The sequence below is a fragment of the Rattus rattus genome, chromosome 4 (assembly GCF_011064425.1).
Source record: "Rattus rattus isolate New Zealand chromosome 4, Rrattus_CSIRO_v1, whole genome shotgun sequence".
NCBI lineage: Eukaryota > Metazoa > Chordata > Mammalia > Rodentia > Muridae > Rattus > Rattus rattus.
The window spans coordinates 49973583-49995304 of record NC_046157.1 but is presented as its reverse complement, the minus strand read 5'-3'; the positions used below and the strand labels follow the sequence as shown (position 1 = coordinate 49995304).

Below are 21722 nucleotides of genomic sequence, written 5' to 3'. Positions count from 1 at the left end.
GTCATGTTAATCCTTTAAGGACTGTCAGCCAGTCTTACTTGTCATCATGTAAAGGAGCTCCCATTTTATGCTGGTGTTGCTAAATCTTTAATGGCAGATTTTAGCGCACTGTGGTCTTTACCTGTGAAGTCTGTTAAGCAGTGGACACTTAGGAGCGTCTGTGGTTATCCTCATTCCTGAGCTACCATGCAGACATACTGGAGAGGTGCTACTTAGCAGACTAGCACAGCAGTGCGGGTGGTCAGGCCTCTCCAGTTCAAACAGCCTTGAGGACTCTGTTGATAGGTTATTTGTTTGTTTGTTTTGTTCTTTTGTTTGTTTTGTTTTTTTCCAGAGTTTCTATGTAACTTTGTCTATCTTGGAACTCACACTTTAGACTAGGTTGTCCTCAAACTCAGAGATTCACCTGCCTCTGCTAGGACTGAACATGTGCATTACCACCTGGCAAGTTTCTTCTCTCTCTCTCTCTCTCTCTCTCTCTCTCTCTCTCTCTCTCTCTCTCTCTCTCTCTGTGTGTGTGTGTGTGTGTGTGTGTGTGTGTGCTGTGTGTGCCCTGCCTGCCTGCCTCTCTCATTCTGTCTGTCTGTCTGTCTGTCTGTCTGTCTGTCTGTCTGTCTGTCTCCCTCCCTAGCTACCTACCTACCAACTTAGCTACCTACCTACCCAGGTAGAGATGAAACTCATTCAAAGCTCTGTCCTCTCAGACTTTACCCAGAGATGTTTCTTTGTCTGCCTGTCTTTGATTCCCTGGTCTCTCTGCCCTCTCATTCCTAGTAGGTGCAGAGTTTTACATGGTTTTATTACTCAAATATTTTTAGAAGTATAGATAATTTTCATTTCTATACTTGGAATATTCAATGCTGGCATTACCTGCCTTATATTTTTGCTATTTAAAAATAGTTTTAGCATGTTAGAGAAAACACAGGTTGGCACATGTGCGTTTTGATGGTACAGTAATTTATGGCACCCAGCAACTATCCAGAGACTATTTCAATATTTTTTATATTCTTTGCTCTATTAAAATTTAAGTTCTTGGCTTCCAGTTTCAGCAGGAAGGACCTAGTTTCCCTTTTTCAATCGGGAGGTAAAATTCCTTTAACCATGAGGCTAAATAAAATTTTCTGTTTAGTGTTTAGTATTCTACAGTGCCTCAGAATTAAGTACGTGTCACTTATGCAGTAAATTAGATGCAGGCATTTGCATGCTGGCCTTAAGAGTATCAAGACTGTTGCTTGACTCCTTCCTGTCTTTGCAGCTGTCCATCTCAGTTGCTTTGGAGCTTATCACACGCGTGGCCCAGCTGTGCTCTGTGTCCATGCTCCTGGCCCGTCCCTGTGCTGTGACAACCAGGCACTTTATTTGTATAGACGGAGTGAGCTCCAGAGGATGATATTTTTGTGCACACAGTTGTCCTTTAGGAGCATTTTCTGGTGTACTTAGTTTTTCCACGTGGAACTTAGTTTCTGTCTGCAGTCATTTTCCTTCTGTCAACCTCCCTAAACATTTTGTAGTGTATATTTGATGTTGACAATTTTTTTTTGTTGTTTACTGTAAAACTATTTTTCTGGCATTGTTTTTTTTTTTTTCCAGAGCTGAGGACCAAACCCAGGGCCTTGCGTTTTCTAGGCAAGCGCTCTACCACTGAGCTAAATCTCCAACTCCTTTGCTGGCGTTGTTATGGACATATTTTCACTGGATATAGACGTGCTGGGTGCAGATCTTTTCTTTGGTTGTCTTGATCATTTCCTTTCTCTCAGTGGGGCATGTTTTGTCATAAATCCATTTATGGAAAATCTCTGGCTATTTTAATGGTTTGTCTTCATAGTTTATTTCAACAATTTGGTTGAATGCACTTCGTATTTGCTTTTCCCATTAATTTCTTTTTTACTGCTTTGAGTTTCTGTTGTCGTCATCATCGTCGTCATCGTCATCATCATCATCATCATCGTCATCATCATCATCATCATCATCATCATCATATTCATTGACCTTCTATAGTGTTTGATCTATGATGACATCAAATGACTGAATTTTTCTTACTAGAATGTCCATGTGGTTCCTTTTATAGGTTCCGTGTCTCTAGTAAGATATACTATTTACTTACAGAAGCAGTTTTTGTGGGTGGTGGTTGTTTATTATTATTATTATTATTATTATTATTATTATTATTATTATTATTTCTTGTTAATAGATGCTTACACCTCCTACAGTTTTCTGTGTTTTTTGCCTGGCGTATTTGATCAGTGTGACAGTGTATGTGCTAGGCTGTTGAGAATCTAGAATTCGCTGTACTTGTTGAAGAGGATTTGTGTCTTCATCCTTTGAGATTTGCTTTTAAGAAGGTCGAGCCTTTATTTTATGATAGAACCAGGTGAAGCCTAACCCTAAAGCACGGTGGTCTGGCCTCTGTTGGAGTCTGTGGCTGTTTATCTTGGTTAGCTCATTGTAGTGGGGACACAGTGCCACACTGGTCTGTGATTCCGGTGCTGCTTAGCCCGCACCTCTTACAGACCTCTGCTGCCTAGCTGTCCGGCATTCTCCATCGTTGTGAAGCTTGGCTGAGGTGAGGGTCTAGAATGACGACTCACCGTCATCGTCTTGATTGTGTATGCAGCTCAGCAATGCTGCAATATCTTATTTGAGTCTGACACTGCTCTTCCTTCCCTGCAGATAGAAGGACAGAGTGACTGAGACGGAAGATCAGTTCCTTTTTCCAAACGGGAAAGGCCCTTTTCTTTTTTTTTTTGCCCCCGGAGCTGGGGACTGAACCCAGGGCCTTGCGCTTGCTAGGCAAGCGCTCTACCACTGAGCTAAGTCCCCAACCCCTGATCAGTTCCTTTTTCAATCATCAGAGACTTCTTCAACACATCTGAAAAGCAGTTAGGTTGTGTGTTGGCCAGGGACTTGAAAGTGGTCAGAAGGAGGAGTCTGAGGTGTAGTCTTTCGTCACATCCCACTGTTACTGAGAGCTTGATCTGTGGTTCATGAATGTCTCCTATGAATAAATGCAGGTTTTGCTGTGGTCGCATAAGCAATTTTGTGCATGCGTGTATGGATGGGAATCACGTACAACATATTGGCCACAATAAGTCAGTTCATATGTCTTTAATGTAAGATCACTTTTAAATAATCCTTATTATTAGATTCAGCAAAGCCATAGTCACTGTATAGTTTGATCCTAGTATAGATTTCCCTAACGCGAGCAGCCACAGAGCTAGCTTGGCAGTATGCTGTGCTGGCCTGTGGAGTAGAACAGGAGCCACTGTCCTGACAGCCTGCTCGTGCTTGTGTGCCTTGGCGCTCTCTCTCTCTCTCTCTCTCTCTCTCTCTCTCTCTCTCTCTCTCTCTCTCTCTCTCCCCCCTCCCTCCCTCTCTTCCTTCCCTCCTTCCACCTCCCTCCCAGAAGCCTGCTCCTTACACTGAGTCTGAGCTGCATTTGCATTTGTAGAGTAACCCCTCCCCATTACCCTTATTCTCTCCCTCCCCTTCTCAGCTATTTCTTTATAGATTCAGTTTGTGGTAGATTCAGCCATTGAAAAGCTTACTAATGCAGGGCATGTGCCATGCAGCATGCTTGACACTGTGATGGAGAAATAATCAGCAGACTCGTCCATGGGCTTATAGTCCTCACCTACTTACTCCTGACCTTTGTTTGTAGCCACTGAAAACGCAGCTGGCTGCCCTCTGACATTTTTCCTCCTAAATGTTTTGTTAGAGTTAATTTTGTAGGATATTCCATGAAAACCTGGTTGCTCCTGGTGTTTATTAAGTTTTCTATGTTACACCTTAGCTTTAGTTTCCAAATTTGGGTTAATTTGAATTATGTTCATTATTTGTTCTCTAGTATTGTTCTCAGGTTAGCTCTGCATAGTCCTTAAAACCTAGCGCAGAGCAGTGCAGTCTTTGTCCTCTGTCTGCACATTATTAGTGGAGACAGACACTCAGGGTCAGAGTATGCTGTGCATCAGACGGTCTCAGAGGCAGGCGTCTGGTTGTTCCTTTTTACATCACTCAGGTCTTCTGCAGGCTCTGCAGTTGAGTCTTTTCAAGGGTCTGCGTGATGTCCTACCCTGTGCTCTGGACCGTCCCACACAGCCAGTGCTGCTTGTGATGTTGTGATGCGGACCTGCTCTGTACCATGTAGTTCTGCCTTGAGCACAGTGACTGAAACTTCGTTTTCAAGCTGCTAATTTGGCAACAAAAACTTAGGGGTTTTTAAAAGTAAAACCATGTTTTTGTGGTAAAAACAGTTGACAGATCAAAAGGGTTTGAAAGGTACAAATAGGATCTTGTATATGTTCTTAAGTAATTTAAAATGAACTTTGAATAACAATGTGAAAGGTTAAATATTAGAATGTTATTGGATAACTATCATTTGATATGCTAGTATATATTGTTGTATACTAAGACTAAAAATAGTATAGTTGCTGTTAGCTTAATGGATAAGATGGTTTGTAACATGATAGGTATTGGGTTGAATCATACAAAATTGTTACTTTAGAGTCCAAAGGAAACTAAATACCAGCAATTGTCATGTTATGTCTGCTAAAAGATGAGCATGCATTGTCTACCTTTAAGTTGATGTCTGAGTATAAATGGGTGGTACAAACCTTAGGAAGAACACACATGGTGAATGGCTCCGTTCTGTCAGATTGAGAGAATGTCTGCACCAGTTTGTCTGGGCTCTTACAGCGGGAAAGGGATAATAAATGGATGCCTGAATGTTTCTGGCATCACGGGAGGAAATGAACATACTGGCTCCTGACATTTATACATAGAATTGAGTGTGAAGAAAATAAAGAGCATATCAAGTATTCCTGTGTAACAGCTTGTAGAGAGCATATCAAGTATTCCTGTGTACACAGCATGTAGAGAGCATATCAAGTATTCCTGTGTACACAGCATGTAGAGAGCTTATCAAGTATTCCTGTGTAACAGCTTGTAGAGAACATATCAAGTATTCCTGTGTAACAGCATGTAGAGAGCATATCAAGTATTCCTGTGTACACAGCATATAGAGAACATATCAAGTATTCCTGTGTACACAGCATGTAGAGAGCATATCAAGTATTCCTGTGTACACAGCATGTAGAGAACATATCAAGTATTCCTGTGTAACAGCTTGTAGAGAACATATCAAGTATTCCTGTGTAACAGCATGTAGAGAGCATATCAAGTATTCCTGTGTACACAGCATGTAGAGAACATATCAAGTATTCCTGTGTACACAGCATATAAAGAGCTTTAAGATCTCAGCAGAGAAAGTTGTTCCTTGTCGATCTGCATTCGTTGATAGACCCCATGGCAGGTTGGCTGTAGAGTATCAGTACTGTACCACCTACCATGGAGCAGCCTCTCTAGACAGGAAACACCATGTGTATACACAGATGCACTCCCTCCCCATATCTTTAAGAACTAAGGCAAAACTAACCTGGAAGGTAAGTTTATATTGAGAGCTTCTAGTATACTGCGTAGTCTGACTCTGCTTGTCTTTGGATTATCTGCTATTATGGTGTTGGTTGGAGAACAACTTTCTGCTTACTTGTTTATTTAAGACATTTAACTTTGGTTGTCCTGCAGATTTGCTGCGTAGATCAGGATGGCGTTGAGCTCTACCTCTTGAATGCTGGGCTGGTACAACTCTAAGTTGTAAACAACAACAAAAGCAGTTAGTTATCTTGCCCATTTGTTTAAAGTAGTATTGACATCAGCCGGTAGTTTTGAGATGTTAACTATCAAGCTCCATCCTAGGCCTGCATATCCAGATGCAGGTGGCTTCTCATTAGCATTCTTACATTGAATGTGGTTAGTAATTGGGAAAACTAAGATCGTGAATGGTTAAATGATTTGTCATTCACAACTTTAATCATATTACAGTTATCAAGTTCTCTTTTGTGTGTATATTAAGGACCTTTAATTTTATTTATAGTCTGTTGCTACATGTTCTTTTTAGCATACAGACTTAAAGCCCTCCTCCAAATCGACAATTAGAATTGTTAATTTTTGCTGTTATAGACATAAGTGCCATCTTTGTTCATATCAGTAGTAATCTACTTAGGATAATTTCTTGGGAGTTATTTTTTTTTTCCTTAACTGAGTAGTTTTCCCTTTAATTACATTGACTGAAAAATGAAAAGTTTAGAAAAATTTATATTACTCTTAACATGGGTTTGGTGGCATTTGACTTGTTTAATTTCTCAGGATAGGCCAGTTGAAGCTGCACCATAGTCAGTGCAAGCTGACCTGAGAGCAGTGCCACAGATGGTTGCTGAGGGACACTCACTGGTCTGAGCTCCACACTTTAGGAAGGTCACCCCAGCCAAATGTCATTTGAAAATGCAGAGGTGTACACAGGGCAAATGGAGACCAACAGATGATAGAAATCCACTTTGGTGACTGCTACCAAGATGCGTGGTGGTGGAATGGAGAAGAGCTTGCTCTGTGTGTTCTTTAAGAAATGGCATCCATGGGGTGGGGGTCGGGGGCTGGTGGAGGGGGACCCTCTACTGTGATTCAAGAGTTTGTTCACAGTGGAGTCACCTTTGCTGTGGCAGAGAAGGAGAAGCAGACTTGAGTTCTGGGGCCTGAGCTTTCTTCTCTTGAGTTTGTTTCATTAGCATTCAGTTAGGTGCTGTGGGCTATATTGTCCACAGGGTTCTTGCTCTATCATGGTAAAGTTAGAGTGTTCGACAGTGTGGCAGTGGCTGACAGTATCTGGCCATTTGTAAGTTCCTAGAGTTGCTCTAAGACTTAACCTTTCATAGCATCCTGGTCAGGTAGTTACTATTATCACAGACCTGAGCATGAAGAATCTTACAGCTATATGTGAGATTTCACACTTGTAGCCTGTGCTTTTGTGCATTTAAAACTAACATAAGGCAAAATGACTTGTTGTGGGGAATATGGTCTGGTGAATGTTGGCCATTCATTTTAGAGGAGACACAAGTATCTGGGGGCTAGAATTTATTGTCTCAAGTTTTAAGTCTGTCTTTTCTAATTACAAGTTTTGGTGGAGATAAGTAATTTTTTTTAAGGAAAGTATTTTTTTTTTATAACCTTTTTGTTAGTCAGCCATCAACGGTTCAGTGGATTACAGTGTTCATCTTCCTTTTCTACTGTAGATATCACAATCATGGTTTTTAGCTTACCTGAGCAGTGAGTACTGACTGTTCTGTTCCTTCTCTTCGCTCTCTCCTTCCTCCCCCCCTTCCCAGATGACCAGGTGTAAGGTTCATTATGGCAATATTGGAAACGCGTAGGGGGTCTCTGTGCTTTCCTTTGTGAGGACCTGGTGTGTTCTCAAGATTAATTCATACTATGTGACATGGGGTTCTTGAATGTTGAGAACTTCCTATGTGAAAATAAGTATTAAACGTTGTTACTTTCGGATGGGTGAGATGATGCACATGGTATACGGAGAGAAACTGACATCTGCAGGTTACCTTCTACTCCCTGCGGGCGAATGCGTGCACAACCACAAAATGAAACAGTAAATAAACATAATATTTAAGTTGCTACTGCTTGTTATAAAAAAGCTTTTTAAATTATTTTCTCAAAAGAAACTTACACTCATTTTTAATCTGTGTTTTATATTGTATTTTACATATATAACATAACTTATGTTGAACGACTGTACCCATTGGTTGTTACTAAGGCTTTTAATATTATTCAATCTTATAAAGTACTAATTTAAGTGGCTACGGTACAACTAATGGTACGTATGTACGTTAGGATGTGAATACGATTTCAGCTTGGCTTGTGTGTTTTCAGGAGGAGAGACTTCAGCATGCAAACCTTCATCTGTCCGGCTCGCACCGTCATTCTCATTCCATGCTGCTGGCCTTCAGATGGCTGCACAGATGCCCCATTCACATCAGTACAGTGACCGTCGCCAGCCAAACATAAGTGACCAGCAGGTTTCTGCCTTATCATATTCTGACCAGATTCAGCAACCTCTAACTAACCAGGTAATTTCATTATTATCAGAAATGATGTTTAATTGCAATTTATCCCTTTGAAAATGCTAGACCAGTAAAATGTCAAAACAGCTTCAGTTTTATATACTAAGTAGAAGTCTTTGTAGACAAAACATGGTGTTTAGAAGATTTTATTTAAATTTGCTGATTCTCCCCAGCCCTTGTACATGTATATTTTATTTCATTGATAGATGCTCAGAAACAGCACACTTTCTCATTTTGGAATAAAGAAGCAGAAATTATTTTTAAAGAAGAATATTTAAAATAAAAAAAGCTTAAACATTGTAGAAAGGCATGGGGAAGTAGGAATCAGTTACTCCTAGAGGGACTGATTTATGTTAAAAATGACATCTGCACTCGTAAGTTACAGAGAAACGTCCTTAAGACTCACAGGAGAATACGCGAATAGTAAGCATGCTATTTATTCTAATATTCAGACTGTAACTCGACCAATATTTCCTAAGTTGAGGGTATAGAAAGAATTCTGAAATCTCTCTGAACACATGCCTGTGTGCTTGAATTCACTGTGTCATCACTGTTTCGGGGCAGTCTTCTCACTGGTCATGCTGTGAGGTGTAGAGTTTGTGTTCTCGCTGTGCTGCTTCGCGAGGAACACAGCTGCTCTGAACTGATTAGGATTTGGTTGGCCATGGCTCTATCAGACCCTTGAGTACAGCAAGTGAGGAATGGCTAAGTTAGGTGAGAGGTGCTTTCTCTCTTCAGCAGGGCGTGGTGGCAAGGAATAATTGGCTATGGCCGAGTATAGTCTGTGGTGTGGGCATCCTCTGCCAGAAGCCTCTGGTGGACGGCACACTTGCAAAGCATTGAGCACGAACAGAGCATCGTGATGGGGCTTAGAATTTGTCAGTTGCTTTAGAAGTTAGGTCCATGTTTGAGAATTGAAGTCGTTTATCAGAAGGTTCAGGTTTTGAAAGCTCTTGTTCGTGTTCCAGAGAAAAGCAGAAAAAGTGAGGTATAAAGCAACTTGGAGCTTGAGCTGAGGAACCAGAATGTGCTCAGGGCTAATCTCCCGCTTTCTTCAAATCAGTGTGTCACACAAGCATTACTTTTAATTCACTTCCAGTTGAAGAGACAGATTTTCCATTTTTGACTTTTCAATGTGTGTGCATGGTGGTAGGCTTCAGAGTCCAGACCTGTGTGCTACCTGCTTAGATGCAGCCCTCTTGCATTTAATTTTATAGTTAGGTCTATGGTGACAGGGTCTTAGTTAGGGTTTTACTATTGTGCACAGACACCATGCCCAAGGCAACTCTCATAAGGACACTTAATTGGGGCTTGCTTACGGGTTCAGAGGTTCAGTCCAGTATCAAGGCAGGAAGCATGGCAGCATCCAGGCAGGCCTGGTGCAGGAGGGGCTGAGAGAGAGTTCTACATCTGAAGGTTGCAAGTGGAAGACTGACTTGTAGGCAGCTAGGGTGAGGGTCTTAAGCCCATGCCACAGTGACACACCTATGCCAACAAGGCCACACCTCCTAATAGTGCCACTCCCTACGTCAAGCAAATACAAGCCTTCACAGTTGCCATTAACAGAGACCCAGAAAAAAATTATTTTAGAATTATTTTTATCAATATATCATGTAGTTTATAATTTAGTTAGCAATCTTATTTTTATATTCAGCTTACATCTTTAAATCATTTAAAAGATATTTTATTATTTCTGATTTAAGCCATAAGTATTTTTAAGATGCGTGTGATGTAAAAAGACTTAGGCAGAGGCAGGTGGTGCTGCGCATGCCTTTGGTTCCCAGTATTTGGGAGGCAGAGGCAGGCAGATCTCTGGGTCTAAGCCCAGCTTTGTCTACACAGTGAGTTCTAAGACAGCCAGGACTACACACACACACACACACACACACACACACACACACACACACACACACACACACACACGCACACACACGCACACACACGCACACACGCACACACGCACACACACACACTTACTAAGAAATAAGGCAGTATTCCTTTCAAAGTCCAGAAGTTTCTGAGTCTTTTGAAGATGGTATATTCTTTCGGACTGATGTGTGGCTTACAGGGATCTGCTCGTAGGACTAGGGGTTAAATACACAGGCGCCTCATGTCTGACAGGTTCTAGGATGTGAAATTGGGACCTCCCTAGATAGCTGTTAGCTCTCATCTTCTGCAGACTCTGCAAGATGATGTATATGCTTCCCATCACCCCACCACTTTACCACAGATGGATGAAGCTTATTGCACACACATTTTGAAAGATCTGACTTAAGATTTGTTCCTAGTCACTAATTTTTCTCATGAGTATGTTGGGTATATAAAAGTTTATATTTGAAAATGAAAATTAGAATAAAACTGAGCATAGATGAGTGCCCTTCCCATTGGGTCTTTGAGCTGTAGGCTCACCCAGCCCACATGCTGTCCTTTGGCTGGCATCTTGAGCTCCATCAGTGCCCTGGATGTGGGTGTAAGTGCTGTTCCAGCCACCTCATTGCTTGCTCTGGAAATAGCAGAAAGGCAGAACATGCTCTTTGTTCTTTATGGATGGAAGTAGGACTAATGTGAAGTGAGTGAAGTGTCTACTAATATTTGAGTAAAGTGTAGATCTCTAACCACACCTGCCCAGTCTGTGCGATGTTCCGTGTGTGTGTGTGTGTGTGTGTGTGTGTGTGTGTGTGTGTGTGTGTGTGTGTGTGTGTGTGTGTGTGTGTCTCTGTCTGTGTCTGTGTCTCTGTCTGTCTGTCTGTTTGTCTTCAGGGTGAGCATTTGACATTGGATAACCAATCCTTCTACTCTGAGCACTCTGCTTGTAGTACTTTGTGGAGATTCCCCCATTTTCTGTGTCACACACATTGATGTTGTCTTTGTTGAGCTTCACTTGCTCTAGATCATTGATTGGGGCAACACTCTATTCTCACATATAAATGGTGACAGGAATAGTACAGCTTCTTATAAGATAAGTACATGCTTAAAATCGTTTTCAGTAAATATCTGTTGTTAGTATTGTTTTACTATTTTGTTATTGAATTGGCTTTGCTATAATACCAACCTTTTCATATAGTAGTAATGGACCATTTCAGTGGTGTGTGTGCGTGTGCGTGTGTGTGTGTGTGTGTGTGTGTGTGTGTGTGTAAACTCAAATTGAGGCTACATTGTATCAGTTCAAGATACAGCCTCTTAAACATAAGTTACTTTTGTGAAACAATTCCAGGAACTTGAAAGAAAGGAAAAAAACCCTGTTAATTAGACCTAATTAAAGCTTTTTCATTACTTTAAATGCTTATAGCATTAGTTCACATGAAAGAAGTGACATATTTATTACTAGTATTGTCTACTCAACAAATTAAGTCCCCAAGGAAAGGGCTTTTTTTTTTTTCCTGGATTATTTTTTCCTGTTTATTCTTTAAGAAATAAAACATTTGGAAATTTAATTATGAAGATAGTTCAGTGAGTAGTTACAGTCACTCCTGTTCGGTTTCCTTATTAAGAAAAATGATCACTGAAGTTACCATTTAGATGGCAAAGTTTAGGAACTTGAGCATGCAAGGTCTGGAGAATGACTGGCAGTGAAGCACTTGCCTTGAAGCACAAGTTTAGTCCTGGCATTCATGTAGACACGGTGGTGTTAGCTTGTCTCGGTGCTGGGTAGACGGAGACACACAGAGCTCCCTGGGGCTTCTTGGCCAGCCACTAAGTACACCCTAGTGAATGAGCTCCAGGTCAGGGCTGGTTGAAAGGAGGCAAATTATACCCTGTCACCCAAGGCTGCCACATGTGTGTACCCACGCTGCACACAGGTACTTCAGCAGCATTTGACTCTGCGTGCAGAGGGTAACAGGTTCAGTTGGGCTCCAGGACCTGCAAATTGCAATGGGGTCATGGTTAGTTTCAGTACTCTCCACAGCTGAACCTCTTCCTCTTAGTCATTAAATAGCCAGGAATCCAGACATTTCCTTGAAGTTGTCTCTATTGCTTTGCCTTCCAAATGCTGACCCTCGAGAAAGGCTTTTGGTCCCTAAAATATGAATGCAGTAAAGGTCTGCAAGACCGGAGCAGTGGCCAAGAATGGCTTGGTGGTTGCCATTGTGGGTGTCCAGTGTTATTGGATTCGAGTCTCTCGACTGCACACAGCCCTTGTATGAACTCCTTCACTGAGGTGTGACACAATGGTGTTGGCAGAAGCACTCTGTGACATTGTCATGCTTGTGTAGTTCTCAGTCTTGTTTCTTTCTATAGAAAGAGCAGGTACTTAGAGAGAGTGGCTCTGGCAACTTAGACCCATACTTCCACATCTGGATTTTGGGACCCAGCAGCTGGGTTAAGACGTTGTAGGTTGGTTCAATGGCTAGGTGTATTTTTATCTGCTTGCTGGAAACCAGTCAGGCTTTGGAAATAATTCAGAAAAAGAAATCGTCATAGGACTAATTGTAGTAGAGAAGGTATGTGGGTCTGTATCATATATCTCCAGGATTGTGGATGTACCTATAATTCAACTGTTTGGGGAAATGATGCAAACATAGATATTCAGGCATATTATTTTCTGATTTTATTTATTTGCTCCAGAAGTTGTTTCCCTTAGAATTCAGATAAAAGAAATAACTTGTATAGTCCAATACGTGTGTATGTGTGTGTTAAGAAGAGGCTTTAATTTAGATTTTGGTAAAAGGAGCTTGACTAGGTTATTGTAGAATGGATTTGACTACTGAGTTATGGTAGTGAGTGGGAGCTTGACTAGGCTGTGTTAGAGGGTGTAACGCACTGCAGTGTAGTTAAACTGCTAGTCTTTCTGTCTATTTAAGGTGATGCCTGACATTGTCATGTTACAGAGGCGGATGCCCCAAACCTTCCGTGATCCAGCAACTGCTCCTCTGAGAAAACTCTCTGTGGACTTGATCAAAACATACAAGCATATTAATGAGGTAAGAGTATTGATTTACTATGGTATCATTTTTATTTTCAATAGGTCAAGGGACAGACTTTTTGATGCCTCTTTAGACAACTAAATGTGTTTTATTTCTAATGATTATCATTGAATAATTACCTTAGTCATATAATTCATAATTATTCACATAATTATCCATAGGACCTATTGTAGAGAAAAGGTACGTGGGTCAGTGTCACATGTCTTCAGGATTGTGTATGTACCTATAATTCAACTGCTTGAGGAGACAGGATCCAAACATAGTTGTCCAGGCATATTACCTTCTAATTGAATTTATTTGCCCCAGAAGTTGTTTTTCTTAGAATCCAGATAAAAGAAATAACTTTGAGAATGTATAATCTATAAGTGTATCTTTTAGAAGGAGCTTTGAATGAATATTTGAATTCTTATGACTATTACGAATTCTAATAAGTTAATGGCAAGAAAGGGGGACTAATAATTATAAAAAATACTTTTGCTTAAATTTGAAGACTTGACATCATTGAATATTAAGTTAAAAGGACCTGCTTTACTTCATCTAATCAAAAATTCTGGCATGTCTTTTACACTTTTCTAAAAAAAATATTTACTTATTTTCAAGACTGGATTTCACTGTGTAGCCTAGGCTGATCTTGAACTCCTGCCTCCTGCCTCAGCCTGCTGAATTCTGGGATTACAGGTATAAGCCACCATACTTGGCTGTGTATTCTTTTATCCATGTCTTTCCATGGTAAGATATTAAAAATTATATTGAAAAATATCAAAAAAGAGAGCACATTGGATTATTTCTCTTGTAACTTGCTTTGTTGCCTCTAAATTATTTTCTGATATTTGGACCTTTTCTGCTTCATTGCCATTTGCTTCTGGCCTCACTCTAGTTTTATAACTAATTGTTACGTGAGAGTTTTCCAGAAAAGCATAGCCGAGGCTCTCCCTCCCATGGAGACTTTCCCATGACTGCCGGTCACCTCCTGACTCTGGAGCCATTTTGCTGGAGAGCTGTTGTTAGTGTGCATGGCGCTGCACAGTTGAGTGCCATCCACGTGCTGCTTCAGCAGTGTCAGGATAACATCAGAAAGCCTCCAGAGTGGTCCTCAGGCAGATTTGTACACATTTGTTTATTATACCTTTGATTATCTGGAACTCTCTGAGACCTTGTTTCTCACAGCCTATCAACGTCAGTTTAACATGTGATGAATTGTTACCAACTGGGTTAAACTGTTGTTAATAGCATCTTTGTTGAAGCTCATTTATCAGCAGTCATGCCACAGTGTATCAAGGTACCAGTTTCTTGGGATGTGATTGTTGTCACCCCATTATAACTAAGCTATAAGGAAAACTTGGTTTGCAATTGACCACAAAGGCTTAAGGGATTGGCAGGGAGGTATGTGGACAGAATAGATATGGTTTCTGTCTAGGTTCTTCTGGACATAGAAATCTGATGATTTTAGTAAAACATAATTTATTGACATTTACAACTTGTATTTTAAAAATCTTTTGCTCTAAGATTAAATATCAAATTAGCATTGCCTGGAGAAGAGGGCATGGGAGACCTGAACTTTGAGTTCAAGTTTGAGGGAATGGAATGTTGCTTCTTTGGATTGGGGGTTCCTTGTTGTGTTTCTAAGATCTGTATAGTCCCACTGTGTACAAATTATGCCATACACTAACAGAAGGATGAGTTACTTTGATTCTTTGTTAATGGAACACGTTAGACCAGTCACTTAATATCTCTTTAGTTATAAATGTGTCTACACCACAGCGCTGCATTTCCTTGTACACTTGTCTCTATTGGTTATAGTTTTGCTTTCAGATATCAACTGTCGAAGATCTTTATTTTGTTTTGCTATTTTTATTTAAAAAGAATGTTCATCCACTTCATATTGGTCTGTTGGGAATATGCTTTAATATCCATCCTCAGTAGTGACTGAAGTCAACAGTTAACTTTGTGGATATTCATTACAGGTTTACTATGCAAAAAAGAAGCGAAGACACCAACAGGGCCAGGGGGACGATTCTAGTCATAAGAAGGAGCGGAAGGTTTACAACGATGGTTACGATGACGATAACTATGATTACATTGTAAAAAACGGAGAAAAGTGGATGGACCGTTATGAAATCGACTCCTTAATAGGCAAAGGTTCTTTTGGACAGGTAATTTAATGGAGAATGCGGAGTTTCATTAATAAAAATTACTAGTTGATCATGATAGTAAATCCTTAATAGCACACTTGATATTAATATGTTTGTGTGAATAATGTATATTTAAATATCTAAATGATCATAATTCTCCAGCTATAAAATTTCCAGCAATCTATTTTTATAAATGTTTCTTTTCCTGCTGACTACTTACTTTTAGCTAGTGTAAAGCTGGTTACTTGTACTTGCTAGCAGCTAGCATTACCTCTCTGCTCTGGGCTACATCTAGTCAGGTGTTCATTGTTGTTTTAGATATGGATGCCGTCTGCCTGCTCAGACCTCTCAGGCAGCACAGCAAGCCCTCTCCTCTTCCTGAGGCTGGGGCTAGGTTCTGGGTTTTACCAGGCTTGTACCATCAGACAGACCTCCTTCTGAGTCCTCCTTGCTATCCCTGGAGCGCCAGCATGGCCATCTTCTTCATGGTGACTGTAGTGCACCTGGCTTTTCTCCCCATTCTCAGCCCCTTCTCTGAACCTCAAGTTCTGTTGTCCTCATCTGAACAGCTAGTCTCTGTTCACCCGGGAGGACTCATTCCCTCCTTTGTCTCTGTTGGGAAGTGGTCTGCACAGGCCTTGTGTCCTCTTCAGCTTCCCAAGTGCTGGATGGCAGCTGCCACCACCCCTACACTTGTGTAAGGCTTTCTGTCTAGCCAGTCCCACCTGGCTCCCACCTCCCCAAGTCACTGAGCTGTTGATGTTAGGGGCCTGGTTTGTTGTTACTGTCATTGTTTAGGTGATTACATGCAATCTACATGTACTTCTTCCTGAGTGGAGGGCAAAACAAAGCTCTCTTGTGCTATGTCCATCAAAAACAAACTGTACAACTGGTGTGGTAGCGTGCGACTCAGACCTGTGATCAGAGTCTTGCGTCCATGCTCAGCTACACAGTGAGTTTGAGGCCAGTGCAGTTCTTCAGAAGACAGACGCACACCTATGAGTGAATGTGATTACTTACAAGCCTTGAGAGAAAGCAAAATATATTCTTCAACAAGTGAGGTGATATTCACATGTCACATCTAATCGTGCTAAGGACAGAGGCACATTGTTGGCTCTCGCAGTCAGGGGCTGAAACTAAGAGGGCGGAAAGCACAGATGCAGCTGTGTCCTCACCGTTGAGGCCGAAGCCTCCAGCATTGTGTGGCAAGGCCAGGTCCTTAGGGCATTTGTGTACCTGCTCTTTTCTATGCCACAAAGACACCTGTCACTTTTTTCTTCTGTGTCTCTCTTTATCAGTGTTTCTTGACTGTTAGAACTCTTTGCTTTTCTATGAAGTTCGTAGCAGAGCACTGTTGGGCCTACCTCCTAGGGAGGGCTGGGAACTCCTGCAAACAGAAGGGATGCTCTCCCCACTCTGAGAAGCGCAGAATCTACACATTTGCTCTAAGCAGGACCCTCCTCTGTCCCCTCTGCCATGGGCACTCTGGCTGTGGTGTGTGCTCTAGGCCAGCGCCCAGGTCCTGTTCTTTCCCTCTCCACCTTAACCTTCCTGTCTCTCTCTTGCTCAGAGCAGAGGAGCACAGTCTGGAGTGCAGACACATTTGGGTTGGACCTGCTCATGCTGAGATGTGTACTGATCCCACTCACAGCTTGGGCCTGACATGTATCATATGGATGTGACTGAATTTATCTAGACTTTGTGTTGGGTCTGTCAAATAAAGGAATTTTCTTATTTCCTATGGCTATTGTCATTGGTCCTCATTACACATTGAGAATTCCCAGAACTACATTTGTTCTTTGGGCACTGGCTACTCCTGCCGCTCTCGCTAAACTAGGTATAGTTGCTACCAAAGTAGCATGGCGGCTTGGTCATGTTTGTAGGTGTAGCTTCTGACATAGAAGGCAGCAGGTGGTGATTTTCAGAATTGAGTCAGTTTTCACGCCAGTCATTTTCAGTATATCTGACCCTGAGTGATCAATCATTTTCAGTATATCTGACCCTGAGTGATCAGGGTTGTGGAGCAGACTCCTCTTTGCTGATACAATGGCTGTCAAGTCTTCACTTTGGGGCCTTTTTAGGTTCTCACCTCCAGACTTTTTGAAATGTGGTCAGATGTATTTAAGACCATTGCCTGTTCAGACTACCATACTGCAGATGTGTAATGCCTTAGTCAGGTCTAACCTTTGTGTTTGGGGAGAAGAGTTTTAAAACATCTTCTAATTAGGAAATTCCCTTATAGTACTTTACTGGAAACTTTTTTATAAACTGACTCTTGTTTAATCATTGTTTTCATGTATGGGACTCTAATTTAAAATTAGGAAATAATCTGCTTTCTGAGAAGCATCAGAACCCTTTTTTTTTTCTTCTTTTTCTTTTTTTCGGAGCTGGGGACCGAACTCAGGGCCTTGCATTTGCTAGGCAAGCGCTCTACCACTGAGCTAAGTCCCCAACCCCAGAACCCTTTTTTTTATTCTTAGGACTAAATAAAAATTTTTTTACATTAAAAGAATAGTTGAGCTAGAAGTGGCAGTACTACTTTTAAACCCGGAACTAGAGAGACAAAGGCAGAAAGATATGAGACTTTGACTCCAGCCTGGTCTATATACTGAGTTCTAGGGCGTCCAGGGTCATACAGTGAGACTCTGTCTCAATAATAACAATAAAAAACCCCAATAGTTGAGTAAGTTGTTTTATTTAAAAAGTAAAAGTGTGTGTATGTGTGTAAAAAGCACATATACAGACATACGTTACACAGATGCATACACATATATATGCATATACACATTACCTATACACACATACACTCCCCCTTCATCAGCAGTCATTTTATTTTTGAGGGAAGAAAGCAGTTGCCATCTCGTTGTTCTGTGCATGATCAGAAACACTGTGAGGAGGGTACAGGAGCTCGTTTCAAAGAATGGGGTTAGGACCTTGTGACAAAGTAGATGGTCTCTTGAGGAGAAGCAGCAAGAGTGAGGTAGATTGCAGGATGGAAGAATGTAAGGTGTAAAGTTGTTAGTGACACTGATGATGACTTGTTTTGTTTTGTAGGTTGTGAAAGCGTATGACAGAGTGGAACAAGAATGGGTCGCCATTAAAATCATCAAGAACAAGAAGGCGTTTCTGAATCAGGCGCAGATAGAAGTGCGGCTGCTCGAGCTCATGAACAAACATGACACTGAGATGAAGTACTACATAGGTAAAGGCGGGCAGTGAGCAGGCCTCTGCGGTGCTTTACAGTGTGAAGCACAGACAGCAGTGTCTGCTGTGTTGGTTGTTTCCTAAGTCACAACTCACAGGTGCCATTGTTTGCTCTAATGTGTGTGTTCAGGGAGCCGCTGTCGGGTGACTTGGTGGTGGACTGTGAGTGCCTAAGACTTTTTAGCACACATGTCTGGACTGCGATCCTCCCAGACTTAGTGAGAAGTGGACTCTTGTAGCATAGGGAGCACGTCACAGCATAGTCCCCCTGTCGCCCCTGAGCTTTTCCTCTGGCCTCCCCACAGGAAGGTGACTTCAGCCTTCAGTCAGAGAAAACCTCCTTTCAGTCGTAAGCATGGATGGTCTTGGGGCACTCTATCTGGGTCTGCCCCTGCTCCTGTGCAGTCCTGTGTCAGTGTGTAGCCAGTGTCATGCCGTCTCCCACAGGAAACAGCCGTCCGCCAAGGAATGAAGACTGGAAACTTGAGAGCCAATCGGTTTATGGATAAAACATCTTCTAACTCTATCCTTCATACTTGTTAAAGATTTATTTCTCTGTGTGTACATACACCTGTGTACAAATGTCTTCAGAGGCTGAAGGCATCCAGTCCCTTGAGCTGAAGTTGTAGAGAGGTTCTTGGACTCAAACCCTCGGGTGCTGTGGGAGAAAAACATTCACTGTCACCTACTGAGCCATCTCATCTCTCCATCCCACAGCTGTTGGGTTTTAAAAACCAAATCTATTATATCAGTGCTGATAGAACACTATTGTTTTATTCACTAGTAAGAAAAACTGCCACCGAGTTTACAGTACTTACGTGACATAGCTCACAGCTGCATGTGACTCGGCTCTGGAGGGTTCGATGCCTTCTTGCCTCCACAGTTACCTGCACACACACACACTCTCTCTCTCTCTCTCTGTCTCTCTCTCTCTCTCTCTCTCTCTCTCACACACACACACACACACACACACACACACACACACACACACACGCACGCACGCACACTAGAACATCTAAACTGTCAGTGTCTTCTGCTGTCTGATGGAGAATGGGCTGTCAGCAGAGCTGATGACCTGTAGGCACGGGCAGCACCATGTGTGCTTTCAGAAGTTTTTTTCTTTCTTTTTTTCTTTTTTTTTCTGGAGCTGGGGACTGAACCCAGGGCCTTGAGCTTGCTAGGCAAGTGCTCTACCACTGAGCTAAATCCCTAACCCCACAAGGGTTCTTTCTTATTTATAGATTAGGGCATTGTTGAGAAGTGTGTGGACTGCCTGTTAGGCTGACATTATGCGCTGTTTCATCATGTAAATTTATATCATTGCCTCCCTTTTATAATAGTGATACCTAAACTAACGACTTCCATTGTTCCCAAAGTTTAGTTTCATTGTACTGTCGTAATCACTTCCAAATAGTGTAAATGAATAAAAACTGCACTACACACAAACGCATTGTTTCCATAGCAGATGTTGAAGGGCCCAATTTACCACAAATTTTGTGGCCATTTTAATAATTAGCTGCTGTAATAGATCACTGAGCATTGTTAATACTGAGTGCAGAGCATGTCGTAACCACATTGAAGCTGATAAGTAAGGCTCTAGTGGAAAGTGCAGTGTCATAGGCAAAACTGGGTTTCAAGTAATGGGCATCATTAAAAGAAACCATGAGACTCATGGTTTCGTCCACGGCTTTGTGCTCCCAGGCCTATGTGACTGAGCTTCAGACACTTTACGCTATGCCATTGGTGGGTTTCCGCATCCCTGTCCGGGAAGGAGCTTGAGCCATTCCTCTTTGCCTCTCTGGTGTCTTCCCTGACAACTCTGGGGACCATCCTGATGATACTGGGTGTGACTGAAAAGCTTTCCTCATCACACGGGCGGTCTGATTTAGTGCAGAGCAAGCCCAGTTCTGTTGAAGGGGCTTCAAAGGACGCCTGAGTTTATAGTGGTCTCTGGACACGCCTCCTCGCCTTCCTATGCTGTGCCTTCTGTTTTGAGTGTTCATGTTCCCTTATGTCCCTGGATATGGGAAATTCATAGTGACGCAGAACAAAACTGAGGGCTCTGTTTTGGATGGCACCAGCAACAGAGGTACTTTAGACACAGAAGTGTTGCTTGACCTGTACTCTAAATTTAAGATTCCTTTTTTGATGCTACAATTTAATTTTAAGGCAGTTGGTAGATAAAATATATTGTGGTGACCTTGAGATTTAACTTTTAAAAAGCACCTGCCATAGAGTGTAACTTATTTTAGGTGGCACAAAAAGTTGTACAAACTACATTTTCTTTAACTCCTGTTTATTTGTATATTAATGAATGTGTGCCTGCCTTGAGGCTCAGGCTGGGGTGAAGGTTCATGGTGTGTTCGTGATTGCGTTTATGGTCATCATACCAGGGGGTGTCAGAGCTCAGTTCCTTCTTGTCTTAATTGAAATCTGTGAGTCTTTCTTCTCCTTCCCTTACACTCATTTCTTCAGAGAATATTTTCTGGAATATTTAATGACAGTGGTCCATTTAAAAGTAGTTTCATTTCATTTATTGGGAAAATATCCTACCAACTCTTCATGTTTTTCATGTCCAGTCAAAAAGATGAACAGATATATCTGTGTTTGAGTTTTCTTGGATGTTTTTTCTGCTAGTACAGCACAGCCTCTCAGTAAATGAGTGGCTCACATGGAGAGAGGAGCTCTGTCAGAGGAAGAAGGTCCTCAGTTGCTCAGCCCCTTGAGTGACTTTCAGAGTCACATTGCTGTTTAAATTTCAGTCAGCTTTTGCATTGCTTTTGTGGTTACTGCCTAACCAGGAGATTAAAATCCCCAAAGGCCTGTGTCTGTGGAGGTTGAAGGAGCTATATATTTAGTTTTAAACCTAGGGACTGTGAAGTGATTAAGAACAGATAATGCATTCCCTTAGGCAACTTTTAAAGATGGCTTTTATTTTATGTCAAGGAGTGGTGTAGACTTTTATTTGAGCCATATAGAGTGTTCCTTGTGTGACTTACCCCAACTCTAGATATCTTATATCATGAATGATATCAAAAGAGCTACGGAATGTGGGCTGCTCAAGGCAGTTAGTTCAGGACTGTGCTGGGACTCAGTGTGTATGTCACACATTGGCTGTTTGAATACTGTCATATTTTTCTGGCAAGGTCTGTAGAGAGAGCTATTTTTGAGATAGTATGAGACCATAGTGAAGAGTCATCTTAACATTGCTGGCCTAACATCAAGCAGCCTTACAGGCACTTCCTGGTTTATATGGGAATGGTTGCGTCTTCTGAATGACTTTACCTGGTGCTCACTGAGTGAGGTACTTGAGCACAGTCTTTGGTTATTTCTGACCTTAGAGAGGGCAGCAGCAGTTGATACTGCCCTCTGTCCTCTGACTGAGGTCCACTTGTCACTTCTTTCCGGTGGCTTACCTGGCCTTCATAAGTTTTCCAAAACTTTTAAGGTTTTTCTTTTCTCAATTCACTGAACATAATAAATACATAAGTTATGGGTTC

General features: G+C 41.6%; 1 protein-coding gene across 5 annotated transcripts in view; it reads left to right on the top strand.

Moving 5' to 3' along the window:
* Window positions 1-21722, top strand: part of Dyrk1a (dual specificity tyrosine phosphorylation regulated kinase 1A) — a 119271-nt gene that overhangs the window by 74773 nt on the left and 22776 nt on the right. For 4 of the 5 annotated variants that reach the window (XM_032900382.1, XM_032900378.1, XM_032900380.1 and 1 more), the window contains 4 exons: window positions 7771-7967; window positions 12764-12883; window positions 14851-15039; window positions 18073-18220. In XM_032900382.1, the coding sequence (XP_032756273.1) occupies window positions 7848-7967; window positions 12764-12883; window positions 14851-15039; window positions 18073-18220 (577 nt within the window). In that variant the 5' untranslated portion in view covers window positions 7771-7847. The remainder of the gene's footprint in view (window positions 1-7770; window positions 7968-12763; window positions 12884-14850; window positions 15040-18072; window positions 18221-21722) is intronic. The other variant, XM_032900381.1, reaches the window with a different exon arrangement.